Below are 20,799 nucleotides of genomic sequence, written 5' to 3'. Positions count from 1 at the left end.
TGTCAGGACAGTAGTTGCATATAGCAGAAAGTGAAAGCTTCATGAAGTGAGCATCTTTAAGGACCCAGGGAAAAGTCCTGGAAAAGCTTCACAGGAAGCCTAGCTAAATCCTCTGACAACCCATAATCTCATCATGAGAAGCACTTGCACGTAGATGTAAAAAGTGCATGCCGGGTGACATTGTTTCATACCAGCCCTGTACAATTCATGTGAGAGAATCCAATAATATTTGCAATAAAATTGCTTTGTGCTGTATAACATCTTCCATCTGAGAATCCGTTTCTTCACAAACAAGGAAATAAGCTTCACAGTACTCCTATGAAGTAGATAATGGCTATTGTTGCCATTTTACAGATGGATTAATTAAGGTAGAGAGAAGTTAAACAGCTTGGTCCAGCTCAAATAGCAAGTGCACGTTGGAGGCAGTAGTAGTAACTCCTGATGTTGAGTTACTTGTGTTAGCCACAAGTCCATCCTCTGCCTCCCAGTATTTTGGAATCTGCACTCTAGACTTGAGGAGGCTTATATAATAGGAGCTAGTTCCTCTCTTCCTGTATGCATTGACCCCCCAAGAACAGGTATTCTGGTACTGTAGATCACTCATTATTTTTTACAGAGTGAGGTAGTATTTGTATTTAGCTATCTCTAAAGTTTTTCAGGGGCCAGAACACCCCTTATTTTGATGAAATGTCCTTCCAAGAGGAAAAGTCTTCTTGCCATCCACTCAGGAAGTCGGAACATCCTGAAAGCTTCAGGACACAACATTTAGCAGAAGAACTGATTGTGTGCTAAGTTAATGATAATTAAAACCCTTCCTAAATATGTATACATAATGCTTTGTATATAAAATCATTCAGTAGTGTTTTGGTGTCTTGACTGTACTGTGATGTGCCCCAGCATTGGCTCGCTCTTCATCACTCTACGTGAAATGCTTAGAGCTTTTTGCTCTCTCGTTAGTATAAATCTATCTTCAGTGTTGTAGATCCTTCTGAATCATTCAGGTGAAATTTAGGAACGTTGCTGGGATTCAATTCTTCTGACATTCTTTCAATGTTATCTTCAAGCACAACATTCTTTAGAAACCGGTCCCCAATGACTGCACAGACAATCTACATCACATCTTCATCCTTGTCTTGTTCAAAGGCACTTTTCACCAATTCAACAATTCTCTGTCAAAGTTGAGTAGGACATCTGTGCCTTGATATTGAACTTGTAACAGTGGGATGTACAGTAAATGTTTCCCTTTCAGCTTCCATGGATGTGGGACTTCATGCTTTCGTTTTCTTCATACCAAACTGATGAAAGTCTGGAGCTGCACTTAAAAGCTTTCTTATAGCATTGTTCATTTGATATTTTTAGTACTCTGTGAATCCACATTCATTTGCTAAAAATTGCCCTTGCCAACAAGAACCTGGTATAGATACAATGCTATAAAAATAATCTGAATATCACTCAGTCTGACAGCTGTTTGTCACATATTCAGTGTAGTGTGGGGGACATGAAATCAATTTCATTTCAGTTCACACTCCCCTTTCTAGAACAGTTTAAAACATAAGAACAGCCATACTGGGTCAGACCAATGGTCTGTCTAGCCTAGTTCCCGTCCTCTGACGGTTGCCAATGCCAGCTGTTTCTGAGGGAGTGAACAGAACAGGGTAATTATGGAGTGATCCATCCCCTGTTGTCCAGTCCCAGTATCTGGCAATCAGAGGCCTAAAGACACCCAGAGTGTGATGGTTGCATCCCTGACCATCTTGGCTAGTGGACCTATCCTCCATGAATTTCTCTAGTTCTTTTTTGAATGCAGTTATACTTTTGGCCCTCATAACATCATCCCCCGGTGACAAGTTCCCCAGGTTGACTGTGTGTTGTATGAAGAAGTACTTCCTTTATGTTTGATTTTAAACCTGCTGCCTATGAATTTTATTGGAGACTCTTGTTTTTTGTGTTACGTGAAGGGGTAAATAACACTTTTTCTCAACACCATTCATGATTTTATAAACCTCTACCATACCTCCCCTCCATACCAATCGTCCCCTTTTCCAAGAGGAAAAAGTCCCAGTCTTTTTAATCTCTCCTCCTATGAAAATTGTTCCATAACCCCAATCATTTTGTTATCCTTCTCTGGACTTTTTCCAGTTCTAATATATCATTTTTTGAGATGGGATGACCAGAACGGCATGCAATATTCAAGGTGTGGGTGTACCATGGATTTATATAAAGGCATTTTGGTATTTACTGTCTTATTATCTGTCCCTTTCCTAATGTTTCCGAACATTCTGTTCGCTTTTTGACTGCTGTTGGACACTGAGCGGATGTTTTCAGAAAACTATCTGAAATGACTCCAAGATCTTTCTTGACTGGTAACAGCTAATTTTGTATGTAGAGGTGGGATTATGCTTTCCAGTGCGCATTACATTGCACTTAGTGCATTGAATTTCATCTGCCATTTTGTTGCCCAGTCACCCAATTTTGTGAGATCCCTTTGTAATCTTTCGCAGTCAGCTTTGCGCTTGACTAACTTGAGTAATTTTGTATAGTCTGCAAACTTTGCCACCTCACTGTTTACTCCTTTTTCCACATAATTTATTAATAGGGTGAACAGCATTGGTCCCAGTACAGCTCCTTGGGAGACCTTGCTTATTTACATCTCTCTATTCTGAAAATGGACCATTTATTCCTACCCTTTGTTTCCTGTCTTTTAACCAGTTACTGATTCATGAGAGGACCTTCCCTCTTATCCCATGGCTAAGTAATTTCCTTAAGAGCCTTTGGTGAGGGACTTCTCATTGGCTTTCTGAAAGTCCACATACACTATATCTAAGCCCCTTCATTTTCAGTTTAAACCAATTCTTACCAAAAAAATCCTGGGTTTTACAAAAAATATTATTTTCCCCCCGATTTTTGCCCTACTTTTGTATCATTTAAATATATAAAAAATAACTTGTTTTATTAGGAAAATACAATACATTGCATGAGATGTAGGAATTACGATAATACATTCGTCTGTATGTATATGCAAAGCTGCCTGTTGAAGTAAGGCTATGTATTAGTCTAGAAGATATACACAATAAGCAGGCATGCATACAAACTCTATAAGTGCGTGCGCATCTGAATGTACTGATGAATCTCACGCCCACCACGTACACATTTCAAGCCATTAGCAGATAACAGTTTAAAGTTTTGACACACTAAGATGGGAAGAAAATTAAAATTGAAAGTTTAAAAAAAAAAGGAGAAAAGGATGAAGTTGACTGTATGCGCTGCAAATGGTGTGGCGTAAATATTTATAGGCTATTAGTTATAAGTCTAGAAGAGTAAACTGTTTATTCAAATGAAGTTTTATTTGGGTATTAGAGATATTGTTTTCTTAAACTCAGAGGTGACATTGTGTTTTGAGTTCCATTTTAGTTCTGCAGCAAACCACGTTGAATTCTCTTCATCAAAGCATTAATCTACTGAATACTTTTCCCGCTTTCCTTCCATCCACCAAAATAAACCCTGATATTTACCCTGAAATATTAATTTTTTGCACTGATTTTTCACTTGTTTTTGTTGGTGTAGTAATAAAAGCTGATAAATTCCTGGGAAAAATTAAACAAAATAAAAAACAAAATGAAGGGCCCTAACTGTATTCACTGGATCACCCTTGTCCACATCCTTGTTGACCCCCCTCAAAGAATTCTAGTCGATTGGTGAGGCATGATTTCCCCTTGCAAAAGCAGAGTCGACTCTTCCCCAACGAATTGTGTTCATCTATGTGTCTGATAATTCTGTTCTTTACTATAATTTCACTGAATTTGCCTGGTATTGAAGTTAGGCTTATCAGCCTGTAATTGCCAGGATTGCCTCTGGAGCCTTTTTAAAAAATTGGTGTCACATTATGCTCTTTACCTATGATTGGAGAATAGCTAATTTACGTGATAGGTTACATACATAGGTTACAGAGTAGTTCTGCAATTTCATATTTGAGTTCCTTCAGAACTCTTGGGTAATTACCATGTGATCCTGGTGTCTTATTACTGCTTAGTTTATTGGTTAGTTTATCAGTTAATTCCAAAACCTCCTCTACTGACACCTCAATCTGGAACAGTTCCTCAGATTTGTCACCTAAAAAGAATGTCTCAGGTGTGGGAATCTCCCTCACATCCTCTGCAGTGAAAACCAATGCAAAGAATTCATGTAACTTCTCAGGTTTCAGAGTAGCAGCCGTGTTAGTCTGTATTCGCAAAAAGAAAAGGAGTACTTGTGGCACCTTAGAGACTAACCAATTTATTTGAGCATAAGCTTTTGTGAGCTACAGCTCACTTCATCGGAATGCATCCGATGTAGTGGGCTGTAGCCCATGAAAGCTTATGCTCAAATAAATTGGTTAGTCTCTAAGGTGCCACAAGTACTCCTTTTCTTTTTGTAACTTCTCAGAAATGGTCGTGTCTTCCTTGAGTGCTCTTTTAGCACCTCTGTTGTCCTATGGCCCCACTGATTGTTTGGAAGGCTTCCTGATTTGATGTACTTAAAGTTTTTGTATCATTGGGTGGTAGTTCTTCAAATTCTTTTTTGGCCTGCTTACTTGTACTTTTACCTTGACTTGCCAGAGCTTATGCTCTTTTCTATTTTCCTCAGTAGGATTTGACTTCCACTTTTTAAAGGATGCTTTTTCCCCTCTAATTGCTTCTTTTACTCTGTTTCGCCATGGTGGCAATTTTTTGGTCCTTGTACTGGTGTTTTTTGTGTTTGAGGTGTATATTTAATTTGAGCCTCTATTATGGTATTTTTAAAAAGTTTCCAGGCAGCTTGCAGGTGTTTCATTCTTGTGACTGTTCCTTGTAATTTCTGTTTAATTAGCATACTCATTTTTGTGAAGTTCCCCTTTTTGAAATTAAATGCTACTGTGGTGGGCTTTTGTGGTACTGTATTTTCCCCCCTCCCCTACAAGACTCTTAAATTTAATTGCATTATGGTCGCTGTTACTGAGAGGTTCAGCTATATTCACCTCTTAGACTGGATCCTATATGCCATTTAGGACTAAATCAAGAACTGCCTCTTCCCCTGTGGGTTCCAGGACTAGCTTCTCCAAAAAGCAGTCATTAAACTTTATCTCTGCATCCCATCCTGAGGTGACATGTACCCAGGCAATATGGGGATAGTTGAAATCCCCCATTGTTACTGGGTTTTCTGTTTTTGTAGCTTCTATAATCTCTCTGAGCATTTCACAGTCCGCATCACCATCCTGGTCAGGTCGTCGGTAGTATATTCCTAATATTATACTCTTATTATTCAAGCATGGAATTTCTATCTAGATAGGCTCTATGGTACAATTTGAATCATTTAATATTTTTACTATATTTGAGTTTATGTCCCCCCCTTCCCACATATAGTGCTATAGTGCCAGTGCAATATTTCAACTGATTTGAAAGTAATTCTTCCAAGTATAACTTTTTTAAAAATATGTTTAAAATATCAAACAAAAGGTTTTGGATAAGTTTTTCAGAATTATGGATTGAGTAACTGTAGAAATTGTTTTGTAATTAACACTTTGTGTTTAATGGGTTATATTCTGTGCTCAGATACAACTTTGCAGCCCGTGTAAGTTATGTAGCATCTCCTACTGGAGGGTCTTAAAGGGCTTTACACACTTTAGTGAATTAAGCCTCACAGCATGCCTTTTCAGGAAGATATTTTGTCTTTTTTTGCAAATGGTGGCTATGGAGGCATAAAGAGATGTATAGACTTGCCCAAGGTCACTCCAGAAGCTTGAGGTAGATCTGGAAAAAAGTGGCAGATCTGGAAAAATGAGCACAGCTCCTGTCTCCTGGCCACAAGTCTTTGACCCAGGGGCGCAAATACTGTGTTGCAGCGTGAAGATCCCTTTGCACTTCACTGACCACATGAGGCAGCTTTAAAGCTGGCACAAGTAGCAGAAGGAGGATTAGCTCATTGGGTGGGGATGGGGGGAATCCACCAGTGGCATAGCAGCTCCCTCACGCTCACATTCTGGGACTGGCATGGGGGATGTGGCTGGGGCTAACTTAATGTTTGCTGATCTCCAGTTACTGTTTTGGCCTGTTGGCAGCCAGAATAACTTAGAGTAGCCTTCAGGTTGCTCCTCTTGAACTGAGCAATTACATAATCACAAAGCCAGCCTAGGACAAAGGTATCACAGGGTTGAGCTTTATGTACCATCTTTGCAACCCCAGGCCCTTTTGAGGTGGACTGTGTGCTCCTTGGCTGTAGCTCAGGATTCAGCGCTGGGTCCCCCTTTCTTCTGCTGCCTGCTATCTGACTTTTTTTCTGCTAAGGTTTGTGAGTGTCAGTTGATCCGTATCGCTCTGCTTTTCACTACCAGCATCGCACGGTATCGACCTGCAATTACACTAATGGAATTCAAGCTCCACATGCAATTGTTCAGGTCTTGACTTTTAAAGTATGGTTTTAGTCGAACAGCATCAGACCTGTGTTCATTTTTTGTCATCCCCTCCCCCGAAATTAACTGTTCAACCGCTCTGAAGAGAAATGTTTTAGGAGGGTTACATTATTACAAATGCAGAACTGGTGAACTATAAACCAGTTACTAGTGCTTCCTCTTTCAACTATTTAAATACACCTATTGTTTATCCCTTACAGAGAGCTGAGGTCAGCTAATCATCATGCAGCTTGTTCTGTACTTGTCTCTTCCTTCATCATTTGAAATGTGCTCTGCAGACGGAAGGCTTGAAGATTTTATTTGTTGTATTGCACTGTATGGAATCTGTATTTCTGTAGCAAGGGAAACCATGTATTTGGAGCCTGCTCATTTCTCACTCAAGTCAGTGGCAAAACTCCAGTTGACTTCAGTAGGGAAAAGCTTTAACCCTTGAGGTACAATTTTGGACAACACAGCCGCACAGCCTCAGAAAGTGGGGACCAAAGATGATTTTAACCGGTCTTTATCTCTTCCCTTTCCTGATCCCAGCCCATCTAGGTCCCTCTACTGCAATTTAGGGTAACCTCATGGCTCCTCTAAACAATACCCAGCTGCCCAGAGCTCCAAGGGGCTATTTTGACAGCTAGGTATCACCAGAGCACAGTGACCTGTCTATTCCCTGTTTTCTGTCCATGCCTCCACTCCAGGGGCCAAGTTGCAAGGGCCCACTGCACCCGCCTTGTGCCACCTGGACATTCCCATTAGTAAGGGGAATCCTGAGGAGGTTGATTAAGCCAGTTTACCAACTGCTTTATGCCACTGGAGTGCAGAAAAGGATAGGGCCTTTGTTTCTTATGCAACTAAATCCCTGCTTGCTAGTTTCAGTAAGAATCTTGTCTTGCAAAAAGTCTGCACATTTTCATACAGGTGGATTTAAGTCAAATATAACGTGGAATGTTTCTGTTATGTTAAAATTTCATTTAAGTGAACATGCCTCTGGGCTGGGAAAGAAGAGTGAGAGGAGACTTACAATCCTTATGTTATCAAAATTACTAAGGGTACAGTGAGAGCTGATCAGGAGCTCCTATCTTACCCTTCCCTTTAATATGAGAACAAGGGGACACTTGATGGAAGTTTAAGGGCAGTAGGCCTAAAATAAATAAAGGGAAATGCTACCGTAATTTATATACATTGTAAAGTCCATGTGTCGTCTTCACACTCTCAGGAGATCATTTTGAAAATACTTTTTAAAAGGATTAGGTGATTTGTGCACATTTAGTTGGGAAGTTCCTGGAGTCCTTACTTGAGAAATGTTCACATTGGTTTTAATGAGAGTTTTGACTGAGTAAAAACGGCAGGATTTGGCCCATTGTTGATAAAAGACCAAATGTTCCGCTCTGCTTCCAAGAGGGGAGGGTAGAAAAAAACACTGGAATTGGGGGAGGTGTAGGGAGAGGGGTTCCACTGTAGCATCTGTGTGGTCATGGAGGCGTGAGGCATCCAGGTAGATATCCTGGGGCTCTGGACAGGTCTCCTGAGATCTGCAGGTTTTTAGATTAAGCGCCACTCTGATGGAATGCTCAAACAAGCTGTATCTACTCCTGAGATTCCCTGTCTCCCACATGTGAATAACCAGCGTTGGGTCCATATTTATCCATGTTATTAAGTCAAAGTATTTTGTGTGGCAAGCTAAGGCTGCGCTCATGGTAATCAAATCTCATTCCTTGCCTAGAGAAGCTACCTTACTGGTAAAACTGTTATAAGTGTTAGTATATGGAAGTGTTTGCTTCTCAGTCTCTTGTCCCTGTCAGCTCAGGAATCTTTTAATTTAAGTTGTGACTAGCTCCACCTTTATCTCTTATCTTATTTCTGCTAATGTTGCCCCATTGTCCCCTTTTCCCTACCAGCCTCACTGTCCCCTTCATTTCTCAGTCCCACTCTCATGCTCATGTCTCCTTCCATGTTGCTCCCTGTGCCTGGAATGATCTTCGCTCCTACTGGGCCACTCCCTCACCCTTTCCTCACTGAAATCCTGCCTAAAAAGACTTGCTTCTTCTGGGAGTCCTTCAGATGTTAACCCATGTCAATCTTGTATCCTCTCCAGCCCAACATTATGTAAATGGGGACGAGAGGGAAAGAAGACACAAGGGCTTACACCTCAATCACTTGTCACTGGGTGTAGCACTTCAGGGCCATATTGCAATACCTTTACTCACGCTCAACAATACCATACACCACAAGTAGTGGTATTCTTTGAAATTCTTTGAAATCTGTGGTATTCTTTGTGGGGGCAGGAGCACTGCCCAACACAAGTATCAGTGGTAGAATCAGGCTCTAAGTGTTTGCATGACTGGGCTCTGTTAACCCTTCCAATGGCTTTCCCAGGACCCTTTTTGTCTTATCTGTGTATCTGTCTTCTAGACTCTCTAAGCTCCACTGGGCAGAGACTGTTTTTATTTGTCTTCTGCTGTACCAACAAAGCACATCACTGCCATTTAACAAATGATAGTAATTTTATATGGGACTGAAAATTTAAGATCATGTTTGGCACCCCAAATGTCTCCCTTTGGGCTTGCATTGAGTTCTGGTTGTTGGTTTTGTAGTATACTGCACTAGTCTAGTCTTCAGGCCATAATCCAGTAGTCTTAGCTGATGCAATCCTTTTGAAGAACTTGGTGGAGGAGGTTACTTTTCCACTCTTTGATGTGGAAAACACAAGGCTTAGCAAACTTCCTTTCCAAAAGTGTTGTCACTCTGCCTTAAATGAGGGGAAAAATACAGTAGATGTAATGAAAATAGGAAAAAAATAACATTAATACAACACTGGGGATTCAGCTAGAACAATGATACCTGCTGTAATGCAAACCACTCAGAGAAAATGTGGAAAAGAATGCTAAATGCAATCCTGCTGTGATTGCAGAGAAGGGCTCTCTGAGTGTTTTCATAACCAGTATTACTCAGTCATCACTATTCTCTATTCCTGCAATGTTTCAGGCTTTTATCTTGCTTTGCACAATTCAGCCATATCTTGTCCCTTTAACCTCCCTACTAGTTCACATAGCTCAGTATGATTCTGCCTGAGGAAAGATTTTAATTAACAATGCTTAGAGAATAAAGGAAACAAATGCATTTTGAAAACATTATTTTGAGACAGGCATATAATTTTGTATCTTGGCTTTGTTTTTCAAGTATTCTTATTAATTAAACAGTGTATGTGAACGTAAGTCTGTATTAAAAAAATTTAGGGTCTGATCTTGCACACCCCAAACTCCTCAAGTTGAAGTCAGTGGGAGTTTTGGATGTGCAACGAATAAAGGATTGCGTCCTCATTGTGTAATTTTTGCACACACGCTAAGGACTAAGGGCCCATAGAAATTTTCCAACCAGCTCTCACAGTGCATAGGAATTTGGTATTTCCAAGGACAAATTTTGAAAAATGTGACTGCTGCATTAATGGGAGCATCCAAGATTTTTTTTTTTAAATGATACAACTAAAATGTAAAATACTTTAAAATTTTACATTGTTGTCACCTTTTAGAACTGTCAGACCTTGGGTTTGCTTTACATAAAATCTCAATTTTGGATTTGAAAAAAAGACACTAAGGGCAATGGGCCTAACTTAGCAAGGTGCTGAGCACCTTCTGCACCCTGTTGAGCCTCCAGTGTGAGTTGAGGGCCTTTGTTCCCTCCTATGGCAAGTCTCTAAAATGTATCTCAGTGTATGGGGCAATTACAAATAGTCATTTCCAATGGAAACTCCTGAGACATCAAGATAAGACAGTGGGTCTGACTTTTATTTTGGTATATAAAGCCTTAAATAACCATGGGTCAATCTACCTGAGGGACATTGAGTTGCTCCAAATCCTATCATGGCACTTCAGGGTGGTGATGATGGGCTCCATGCTGGAATTTTGCAAGAGTGAAGTGCAGGGCTGATTCTCTGAAGTCCTGTGACTTTGGAGTATGTGTCAGAGTGCAACATTAGTATCCCTCTAGGGGCAGCGAAAGACTTTCATGTTCTGACTTGAGTTCAGTCATAAATTTGTGGGGCTTGTTATGGTATGCTCCCCTGTCTTCTCCTCTTCTCTCCTCTCCACCCCACACCTTCCCCTGGCTCAGGTGTTTTAATTGAGGATAGGGATTGATTGCCTCTTAAGTATTAAGGGACAAATGTATAAATGTAACCCATTGTGTGTGTTTTACCACTTTATATGTCCTGTGGGCGTGAATGTTAGAAATGTGTGATATAAAATTGAACATTGATTTAGGTTCTAAATATATAAATAAGTTGAAATACACTCCAGTCCAGGAGAGGCCTGAACCACACCCTGTGTACCACTTAAATCTGTTAATGTGGATCTCTTTGTGCAGGCTTTAATGGCCTGCATCCATTTCATCCAAAGAGTGTTCAGGAAAGTCTCAGACACCTGAGAACAGCTGTTCATAACTTTGCTTGATGGCAAAAGATTAATTACGTGGTTGCATGAAATGTTTTACTGTATATTACATTTAAGGGAAGTATATAACATTAAATTTTAACTAAAGGGTGTCTGTCCTCTTTCAGCCACTACTCTTGCTACTACTGCATTGGAGAGCACCAGGCTTATTCTATTACACTTTGCTAACTAACAAAATAAATCTGAAGAATCTGTTCAATAGGTCTGATTCTGATCTTACATACACTGTCTTTTTATTGATGAAAACTCATAGATTTCAGAGGACTTACTCCTGATTTACACCAGGGTCATGTCCGAATCGGGGCCAATGTATTTATTCAATGGAAATTGAACCCAGTCTAACCATTAAGAGAGAACCTAATCTCCCCTCCCACACTTGTTCTAAACAATAAGGATTGACGATTTAGAAACAGTGTTTCATGTTTGTTTCTTTTGCGTTTATATTTTATTTCTACCAAGTAAATGAAGATAGTATGACCTTGACTCATCCTTGGCGAGCATGTTTAAATAGAAAACTGTCCCTTAAAAATTACTCAAGCTTTTGTTCCGATTTAGCAAGTGTCATTTTATTTTTCTAAAGGAAACACATGTCACTTGACCTCCAGGTTGTGGTGGGACTCGCTGCATCCTCTTTTCTCATCTCTTTATCTACTGCACTTCTTTTTTTTTTTTTCAACCTTCCAGAAAGCAGATTGGCCTATGCACAAGCTGGAATGTTCTGCCATGTGTGTTTTTGGGCAGAACTGGAATCCCTCAGAGACCGTGAGACTGACCGCGAGGATTCTTGCCAAACAGGTGAGCAGAATGCAAGACTTTGAGAGGTACGTATGTGTTTTCAAAGGGGGGTGGAGGCGAGGAGCCGGAAGAGCAGGAAAAAATGAAAATTTGACCGACAGTAACTGTCCCAGCAAAGCGTGCTTCATGTTAGTTTCCTGTGTACAGATTGGCTGGAATGCTGAGTGTGAGCAGCTGAAAAAACTGATGTCTGAAATGGCTACAGCAGCATAACATCCAGTTGGGGGCTTTGAGAGGTGTTAAGCTGATGTCTTAGTAGAACCAGTGCAGTGTGGGCTAAAGACCAAAAATTGGAGAATTTTACTAATAGGTTCACTAAATACAGTGGGCCTGATTCTTTGCTCATGTATACCAATGTGACTCTGAGCACTGAAGTCAGTGGCATAGCATCAAGGCAAAAGTAGCATAAGTGAAAGGGGGATCGGACTCGGTGTTTATGGTGAAATTGATGGATACCACATGTGGTATCTGTTGGCAAACACTGGCTTTTTAATGGCAGCCACATTTGTTAGACTTGTGTGAAACAGAACTTCCTTCAGATTTTACTATATAGCATTGTATAGTTATAGCACTGTTCACTCTGTAAGCACCCCATAAGTCCTGATTCTCTTCTCATTCAGACAGATGCAAATAGTTACATAAGAACGGCCACACTGGGTCAGACCAATGGTCCATCTAGCCCAGTCTCCTGTCTCTGACAGTGGCCAATGCCAGCTGCTTCAGAGGGAATGAACAGAACAGGTAATTGAGTGATCCAGTTAGAATGACTGGAGTGATCCTGATGTAAAACCAGTGTTCGAGGAAGGAAAATCAGTCCCTTGGTCTTTGGAAAGAGGTTTATTTATAGGAGGGTACTATGCTAGTGTGCTTGCTCTGACATTGTAGTATTAACTCCACCTGCAATATTCCTTGGAATGCAGAATTTGTGATGGTGGGAAGGGCATAGCAGAAGTGTTTGCATGGAAGATATGGGGCATGTAAGTTTCAAGGTTATTACACTGTGTATTTTTGCAAAGCTCTAAATTCTCTCTGCAAAAACAAATCCTCTTTGAAGCACATTTGTACGATCGAGGTCTACGTATATGACCAGGGCACCCCGGATACTGTATATAGAGAGGATTTTGATGGCCTGCTGGGAAGGTGGCCTGCATACTCCCTCTGTACCTGTGTGTGGGGGTTTGGTTTTTTTAATTAAAGCACAGTCTAGTGGTGGTCCACAAACAAAATTAGATGTTTAATGATTAAAAGTCATTGGAATAAATTTGTGCTTGAGGGAGGGGGGAACCTACATGCCATATAAAAGCTAAATATGCAAACCATAGTCCCTGAATCTCAGCTGCTGGGCCACCTGCAAAGCCATATATAATGGCCAAGATCACAAAGAAGTGGCCTTAGGCCAACAATAGAGCACTGCTTTTGAACTCTGTCAACAGTGACTTTATTCACTTTCCTCAAAGCGAAGCCTGTTTCTTGCCTGCTTTGCTGCTGTTAGTCGCTTTCTGGGTATCTATAACAAAGCAAATTACATATTTTAAAATACTCCACTGGTTCTGTATGTACATTTGATTGGAGTTAGTTTACGCCTGCTTTGTTTGGCACAGCAATACTTTTTTTCTGCCTTGTAAGTTTAGTCAGTTTGACCAGATCACTGTTCATTGGCCTTTATAAAGCCTGAATACAATGAAGGTTTTATGTTTTTGTTTTGTGAGTAAAAACTTTCAATGTAAGCATTGATAGACAAAATATGTGATCGTTCTACATTTTTTTTTCTTGTCATTGCAATCTTTTTCTGTTCCTAGAAAACCCACCCTGAAAGAACACAGTCAGAAAAATTGCTTGCAGTAAGAGAGTTTGAATCACGTAAGTAGAGAAGACTTGCAGGTAACAAGAGCTCTTTTCCATATTGCATTTAGGAATTGCTTCATTACCCTTCGTAAAAACCTTCTCCAAGCATCTCTGTTATAGGAAGAGGGAGTGAAAAAAAGAACCGCATTTCCAAACATTTTTGTAATGCTTTAATTTCTTTTTCTGTTGGTAGATTGGGGAAGTGAGGGTGAAAATTTAGACAGATTAATTATGTAGTGTTCATCAGATGGCTTTCCTGGCACCTGGTGACATTTCTGAATTGTAATGTTGCAAAATTAAAATAGTTGGTGTTGTTACCAGGAGGCATAAAATCAGAGACAACACAGTTGTTTGATGGTGACAATGACTATGGGGCTAATTGCAGAATCCTCTGGACTGCACTTCGTGTCTGTCACTGCCAATCAAATTTGACATGTTCTCTGTGATTGTGTTGAAATTCCATGTCCTGAATGCTCCAAAGTGATCTGAGGAAGGAGAGAAGGCAGTGGCTTGCTTTTATCTGGAAGGTTACCATTTCCACCCCCACACCCTTGAGGCAGTTAGAAATTGAGCAACTGTTAAAACTAACCAGCCTGGAATAGTCTGTATGGTGCTGTAGTGTTGCTCCCTTTCTTGGTATTGATAGTAATAAGAAGAAGCTGATGTGCACACGTCTGAGATGATGGGGCGATAGTACTGTAGGCTTACATGCCTTTCATCCTGAAGGATTCCCAACCCTTTGACAAAATGCTAGACAAATGCTGTCATTGATGGAGTGAGAAGTGGCGGTTATTTAACCAAGCCCAGCAAGACTGCCGAACAGCTTTAGTACAGGAGGTGAATGAGATTACCGCCTCAACTGGAACTGCTTGGAGGAATGGAATGGTAAAGTGTTGGCATTTGTCCAAGCTAGAGCAGCCTACATCTGAGAGGAATTTAGAGGACAAGTTGTCAGACAAGCTAGTGGTGGGAACTGGGGGGGTGGGTGTTCATGGAGGGTTTTCTGTGTATTCCGCTGAATTTTAGCCTGCGTTAATATAAATATCTTACTCATTTGGAAGCTCAAAAGGGTTGGGGTTTGGGTCAGTGGATGCTTCTCCAAACTGTGGTGGGGCCCTCCTAAAGCACTGAAATGCTCTGCCACCACAATTCTGCCCTTCTCCCCCAGCAGGCTTCCTCTCTATTTCTGGCTGTCTTGGTGAGAAGCCCCCTTTGCTGCCTGTTACCCACCCCCCTTTGGCATCTTCAGGAGTTGCCCCCTGCCCTCACTCTCTTCCCAGGGATGGGTGAGTGAAGAAATGGCATAGGATTCCCATTGGGAAGGCTTCATCTTTCTTTCTTGCACCTGAGCTCCCCCTAGTTCTCATCCCGAAATTGTCCCATTTCAGTGTCTCCACTATTCTGTGTCTCCCCTCATTTGTCCCCATTCTTATGTGTGTCTCTCATTTGTGCCCCTCATTTTCAGCTCTTTTTCCTGTAGTCTCTCTCTTCACTGCTGTTTATATTTTGGGGGATGTAAAGGGGAATTGCAGCATTACTTTGCTTTGCAGGTGTGGCTTGGTACTCCTGCTGCTGTGTAGAGTAGGGAGGAGGACAGTGGTAATAGCTAGGCACTCCATTCTGCTTCTGTTGGAGTGAGAGCAAAGAGTGTCTCAGGCAGAGAAGGGACTGGGAAAATGCTCAGTCCACAGCCCCCTCGAAATGTCAGATGGCTTAGCTGCCCAGGGTTTCAGCTGGAACCATGAGTGGGACTGGATATAAAATACCAAGACAGGACCAGACAAGTATGCCAGGACACCACTGCTGATGCCTCAGGCCTTGCAAATGGTAGAGACCTTCATTGACTGCAAGTGTTTAGGACCTCTGCTATTAGAGATCCTGTCTTTTGGATGAGGGGCAGAACAGTCTCTTCCAGTGTTATACTGGGACGCTTTCAGTACTGACTAGGACACGTCTACATGGGGAAGGTCTGTCATGTTGGGAAATGTTTCACTAGCAAGATATTAAATGTGGCTTAGCACCTTTTGTAGATGGGGCCAAGTAGTGTATAAGACCATATTCACAGCCATGGTTAACCCTAGGGCTAACTTAACCATCAGCTAACAAGTTTTAAACACTACTGTTCTTGTTCTCAGTAAGGGGTATTGTGTTTAATCTCTTGTGAATAAAAAAAGCATCATCCAACATTTTCTAATCTCATGCATTTTCCCAGTGTATACACGTGGCCTTGGAAGGAGAAGCAATCACAACCACTTCTTGCAGTACCTCCATACAGCTGTTCCTTGGGGGGTCTCCCATCCAAGTTATGACCTGTTCTGACTTAGATATGGCTGCAGTTAACCAGGAGAGAGTTCTTTGTATTGAAACAGGATGTCTTCTTTATCCACAGACCTTGATAAACTAGACAATGAAAAGAGAGAACTGATTCAGAATGACATTGCTGCGCTTCATCACTTTTATTCAAAGCACATAGCGTACCCTGACAACGCTGCCCTTGTAGTCCTCTTTGCACAAGTAAGTTGGCTAGAATAAAATCCGTTTAGGTAGATGATATTGTGAGAATCTAGTCTTCATGAAAGAAGCGAAAGAAGCAAAAGACAGCAATGAGAACAGCCTTCCTTGGATCCAAACAGAGGTGGTAGTGGTAAAACATTGCTATGGTGTTCTCTCCCAGGCACCGGTTTCTACATGTGATCCGGTAATTCATTTATCACTGCTCTGGACGGGTGGCAAGGAGGCAGAATATCATTTTGGATAACATTTTGAAATCTTAAAATGTTTAATTTCACCTCTGTCTCTTACCTTGAATTTCACATATATCTAGACTGCATGTATCTTTTGGACACAGTAATAGTTGTGATGCTCTAAGAGTGACATTTCGCCTTCATGCCTGCATCCCCTCATTTCCCCCCCCCCAAAAAAAAGAAAAAAAAAAGTGAATGCACGTTTAAATCCAGAATTGCCAAGCATCACTCTGTCTTTCTGTCTGGACTCCCTGTTTAAGCCTCCAACAAAGGGTGCCGTGCCATCTGTGGTCGTAGGTTTTTGAGATGTGGACAACAGCCTACTATTGGACTGAGACTGCCCATTCCTTTTGTATAGGCCAGTGCCTACCAGTAAGAGGTCGTCATTGCTATTCTTACCTTAATTAGCGGTTAAACTGCTGTACTTCAGGTGAAAGTTCCAGTACCATATTCCATTACTTATCCTCTAAGCCATCTGGTTTCCCATGATTCACTTTTTGTTTTTGTTTGTTTTTTCTTTGGTGATTGAAAAGTTTTCTTTCTATTTTTTTTTTTGTAAGCGTTTTCAGTTTGCCAAGTGATCTAGAAAGAGATGCATCCAAACCTCTGCTTCGATTTAAGGAATCTGACCTGTCCAGATTCTTATTGTGATTTTGAATATTTTGCTGGAAAGCAGCCAGAGCCCACAAAGATTAATTGATTTTGACTAAAACAGTAGCTTCTCCCATGCTACTCTGTTCTTGGGCAATCTTGTCAGCTCCCACTGCTTCAGCTACTTTCTGCATGCTACTGACTCCTCATTTCCTTCTCTTGGGTACTGCAGACCCCTCTTCCCCAGCATCCCTAACATCCGCATTGCTCCCTTCTGTCCATACAAAACCCAGCTAATGAGATCAGCATCCTAGCCTGTCACTGTGTCCATGTTACGCTCTACACATTCCTCCAGGTCCATCCCCTGACACCCCTTCTTGATGACATCATGCTCAAGGGACTTGTCCCCTCCTTCTAGAGTCTGCATTACTCTGCCCCCACCTTTCTTCCCTGCTCTAGTCTCTTATCCTCTGTTGTATCACTGATGCCAGCCTTGAACGCCATTCAAGTTTCACAAACTTCCCTTTACACATGGAACACTCTCCCTGAATTAAACTCTAACCGACTAACCTCTTATCCTTCAAATCCCTTCTCCTGACCCATTTCTGCTATGATGCTTACAAGAAAGAGCCACCTACTGAGGACTATAGGTTGAGGGTAGTTGGAGGTGCCTGACACACACACACACACACACACACACACACACTCTCACTCTCTCACACACACACACTCTCACTCTCTCACACACACACTCTCTCTCTCTCTCTCTCTCTCTTTTCTTTAAAAAACACTTACAAATCAATTGGAACCATCACATTTTGTGTCTGTCACCAGCCTATGTAACCCTATCTTCTTATTGCTGTTAACCCCATCCTCCTTCCCACCTGTTTTACGCTCACCTGTTTTGTGTCTTGTTTTAAATTTGATTGTTGGCTTTTGGGGCAGGATGTTTGTACAGCACCTAGCATGATGAGGCCCCCATCCTGACTGGGACCTTTGGATACTACCACACTACAAGTAATCATCATTAGAAGTTATTTTACCATTCTGAAGGTGGTGTTGGTGAGGACTCTTTATTTAGAACCATGAATTCTGCTTATGTAGTTCATTGGCCTTTATCTGAAGGATGGTCGAGGTGGGTTGGGGGTGGGGTTTCACACTGCTTGTAGAGTACATTCCTAACTGTAGTTTGGCTGGTGGAGCATAGGCGTGTGTTCCCGGTAGTTTCAGTAAAGAGGAAAGACGAGGGATTCTTTCAGGGGGCTTCCTGTGCAGTTGACAATCCTACTAGTTTATACTTGATTGGCTGCACCTGGGTCTGTTGTGTCTTCATTTGTCACTTGTGAGACAACAGTTGTGTTCATTCCATTTTGGTATCATCATGGAAAGGAGAGCTTATCGATACTGGCAGGGAGACATATGGGGGTTAACTTTCTGTTGGCATAAATGCAGCTGTCATCAAAATGGGGACTAAACTACTTGATTGGGGTTGACATGGATTTTAGTGACCGTGAACATATACGGGAAGTGCAGCTTTAAATGTTGTTGTTTAGTGCACATGCATTGGCACTTAGACTGTCGTAGGCCAAATCCTGAAGTTCTTTCTTAGACCAAGGGCTTGTCTACGCTATCGCTTAAGTCAGTGTAAGTTACATCACTCAGGGGTGTGAAAAAGCCACCCCCTGAGCAGTGCAAGTTACATCAACTTAAAGTGCTGTGCACACCACACAATGTCAGCGGAAGAGCATCTCCCGCCACTGTAGCTTCCACCTCTCGCGGAGGTGGAGTAATTATGCTGATGGGAGAGTGCTCTTCCGTCGGCGCAGTGGGTCTGCACCAGACGTGCTACAGAGGCACAGCTGTACTGATGCGTGCAGTAGGGTAGACTAGCCCTAAGCTCCCATTGAAGCAATGAGAGAAAAAACATGAGTAGGGATTTCAGGACATGGCTTTATGGCCTGCTTGACTCCTCTCTTTCAAGTGTATTGACAAATATCTGGCCTTGTCCTGTGTCTGTGTAGTTTAATTAAACCGGTCTGCTTCTGCCCCTCCCACTATGTCTCCACTGTCATGTATTCCCAGTGTTCGCTTCTGCTCTATATTTTCCACAAAATTCAAGTTCTTCGTCCATTACTAATAAATAAATATTTGTACTGCAGGTGCAATTTGAGGCCTTGACCAGGTTGCAGCCCCACTGTGCCAGGCCCTGTGTGTCATATTCAAGGCACTGCACAGGCCCTTCACTGTCTGTCTGGTTTTGTTCACCCTCCCTTTTCTTTGTGCACATAGCTCTGTCCAGTCCTCTGTTGTTAGCATTCCTCTGGGCCAGATCCTGGTCCCACTGACATCTGTAGTTAAATTTCCATTTGAAGCAGGATTGGCCTTTTCTCTCCTCTGCCACTTCTCAACTTTGTGCCTTGTTTCACAATGTCCTCTCTGTTTGGAATTGTCTCGCTCTATACAGGCAACTTGTCCCTCCTTCTTCCAAACTCTTCTTAAGCCTCATGTCCTGTCCTTGGCTATCCAAATGCTGATGTCCTCTGTGTTGTGGTCTGATCCTACTCTGGTGCATGAGTCTTTTATCCTTTACATTTAGTCTGCCTAAAAGACTGTAAACTTCTCAACATGAGGACTCTGAACACCAGTAGCTCTGTAATAAATACCGACTAAGAATAAACAGAATTGCTACCAGATTACTTCAATTTACCGCTCACTGTGGTCTCTCATAGCCAGAGGAATATAGTATGTAAACATGGAATATTAAACCAGAAGATTGTGATTACCAGAGATCTAAGCTAATCACTCTCTCTTTTCCTTAGGTTAATTGTAATGGCTTCACAATTGAAGATGAAGAACTGTCTCACTTGGGATCAGCAATATTTCCTGAGTAGGTTGAATTTTATTTTTTAAACAATAAATTTTTTTTTTAAAAAAGCCCTGATACATGTTACAGACATGGTAAATTGAATTAACCCATGGTTATGTTTCTGTCTCTAATGAAATACTCCAAGGTACTGGAGTTGTAGCACAGTGGCTTCAAAGAACTGTCTAGTGTACATAGAGGGACATGTATAGTACTGTGCAATGGAGTTGTGCAAACTTTTTTTATAATGACGTTTCCCCTGCTTTTGTTGGAAACCCAAAAGCCAGGCCGTCTTTGCCAAAGAGTTCAAGAGGGTCCACCTACCTTTTGATAAGGGTAAAGTTTCAAGTGGCTGTGAACCAGTTTATGATTTTAGACATTTTTGATTTAAAAACTTAATAATTTCAGCAGAGTTACTCTTTCAGTTTGTTTTGAAGCGATGAAACTCAGGGTGTGAACCACACCTAGATTGATATGAACCAGTGGGCTTCTAGTGATCAAAAGAATTTGAAAATAGTTGCATAGATGACTTCCCCCATAAAACCTTCCCATTTTGTTTTTAGTTTGGTGGAATCCTTAACCTGGTGCTCTCTGACCAAGTGATTAGACTTTGTTCAGTGCCATCTCCCTAGCTTTGTTCCTTTTTAAGTAGCATATCTCCTTCATACATCCCTCCAACCTCCTCCTCCGATGTTTAACAGTGTGATGTTATGTTGCCATGACAGTGAAAAATTATGTACAAACTCTGTCAGCTCTAGAAATAAATCACAGATGTTATTAAAGTGCTGTTCGTGGAATAGGAGCCTTTCTAGTGCTCAAGAGGAAGAAAGGTGCTCCTTCAAGGGAGTTGGTATGCAAATTCCCCTCTTGCTGCTCACAATATAGCTAAGGAGATGACTATAAGCCCATATTGAAGGCATTGCTTAATCTGAGTTTTCTGGGCACATGCTTCCATCGACATCAGTGGGAGCCACAGGGTGGTGGTTGGTTGTATTACCGTAACATTTAGAGTCCCCGACTGAGGTCCGGGTGCCATTGTGCTAAGTGCAGTTTATGTTGTACATAAACAGAATAAAACAGTCCTTCCTCCAAAGAGTTTAC

General features: G+C 41.5%; 1 protein-coding gene across 1 annotated transcript in view; it reads left to right on the top strand.

Annotated features, from left to right (window-relative positions):
• SMYD2 (SET and MYND domain containing 2) overlaps window positions 1-20,799 on the top strand; it is a 43,310-nt gene that overhangs the window by 5,610 nt on the left and 16,901 nt on the right. The window contains exons 3-6 of the mRNA XM_073338922.1: window positions 11,545-11,655; window positions 13,455-13,515; window positions 15,890-16,014; window positions 19,655-19,722. Coding sequence (XP_073195023.1) covers window positions 11,545-11,655; window positions 13,455-13,515; window positions 15,890-16,014; window positions 19,655-19,722 — 365 coding nt within the window. The remainder of the gene's footprint in view (window positions 1-11,544; window positions 11,656-13,454; window positions 13,516-15,889; window positions 16,015-19,654; window positions 19,723-20,799) is intronic.

Source organism: Lepidochelys kempii, chromosome 3 (assembly GCF_965140265.1).
Source record: "Lepidochelys kempii isolate rLepKem1 chromosome 3, rLepKem1.hap2, whole genome shotgun sequence".
Classification (NCBI taxonomy): Eukaryota; Metazoa; Chordata; order Testudines; family Cheloniidae; genus Lepidochelys; species Lepidochelys kempii.
Note: the sequence above shows the minus strand (reverse complement) of the source record. Positions and strands in the feature narration are given on the sequence as shown.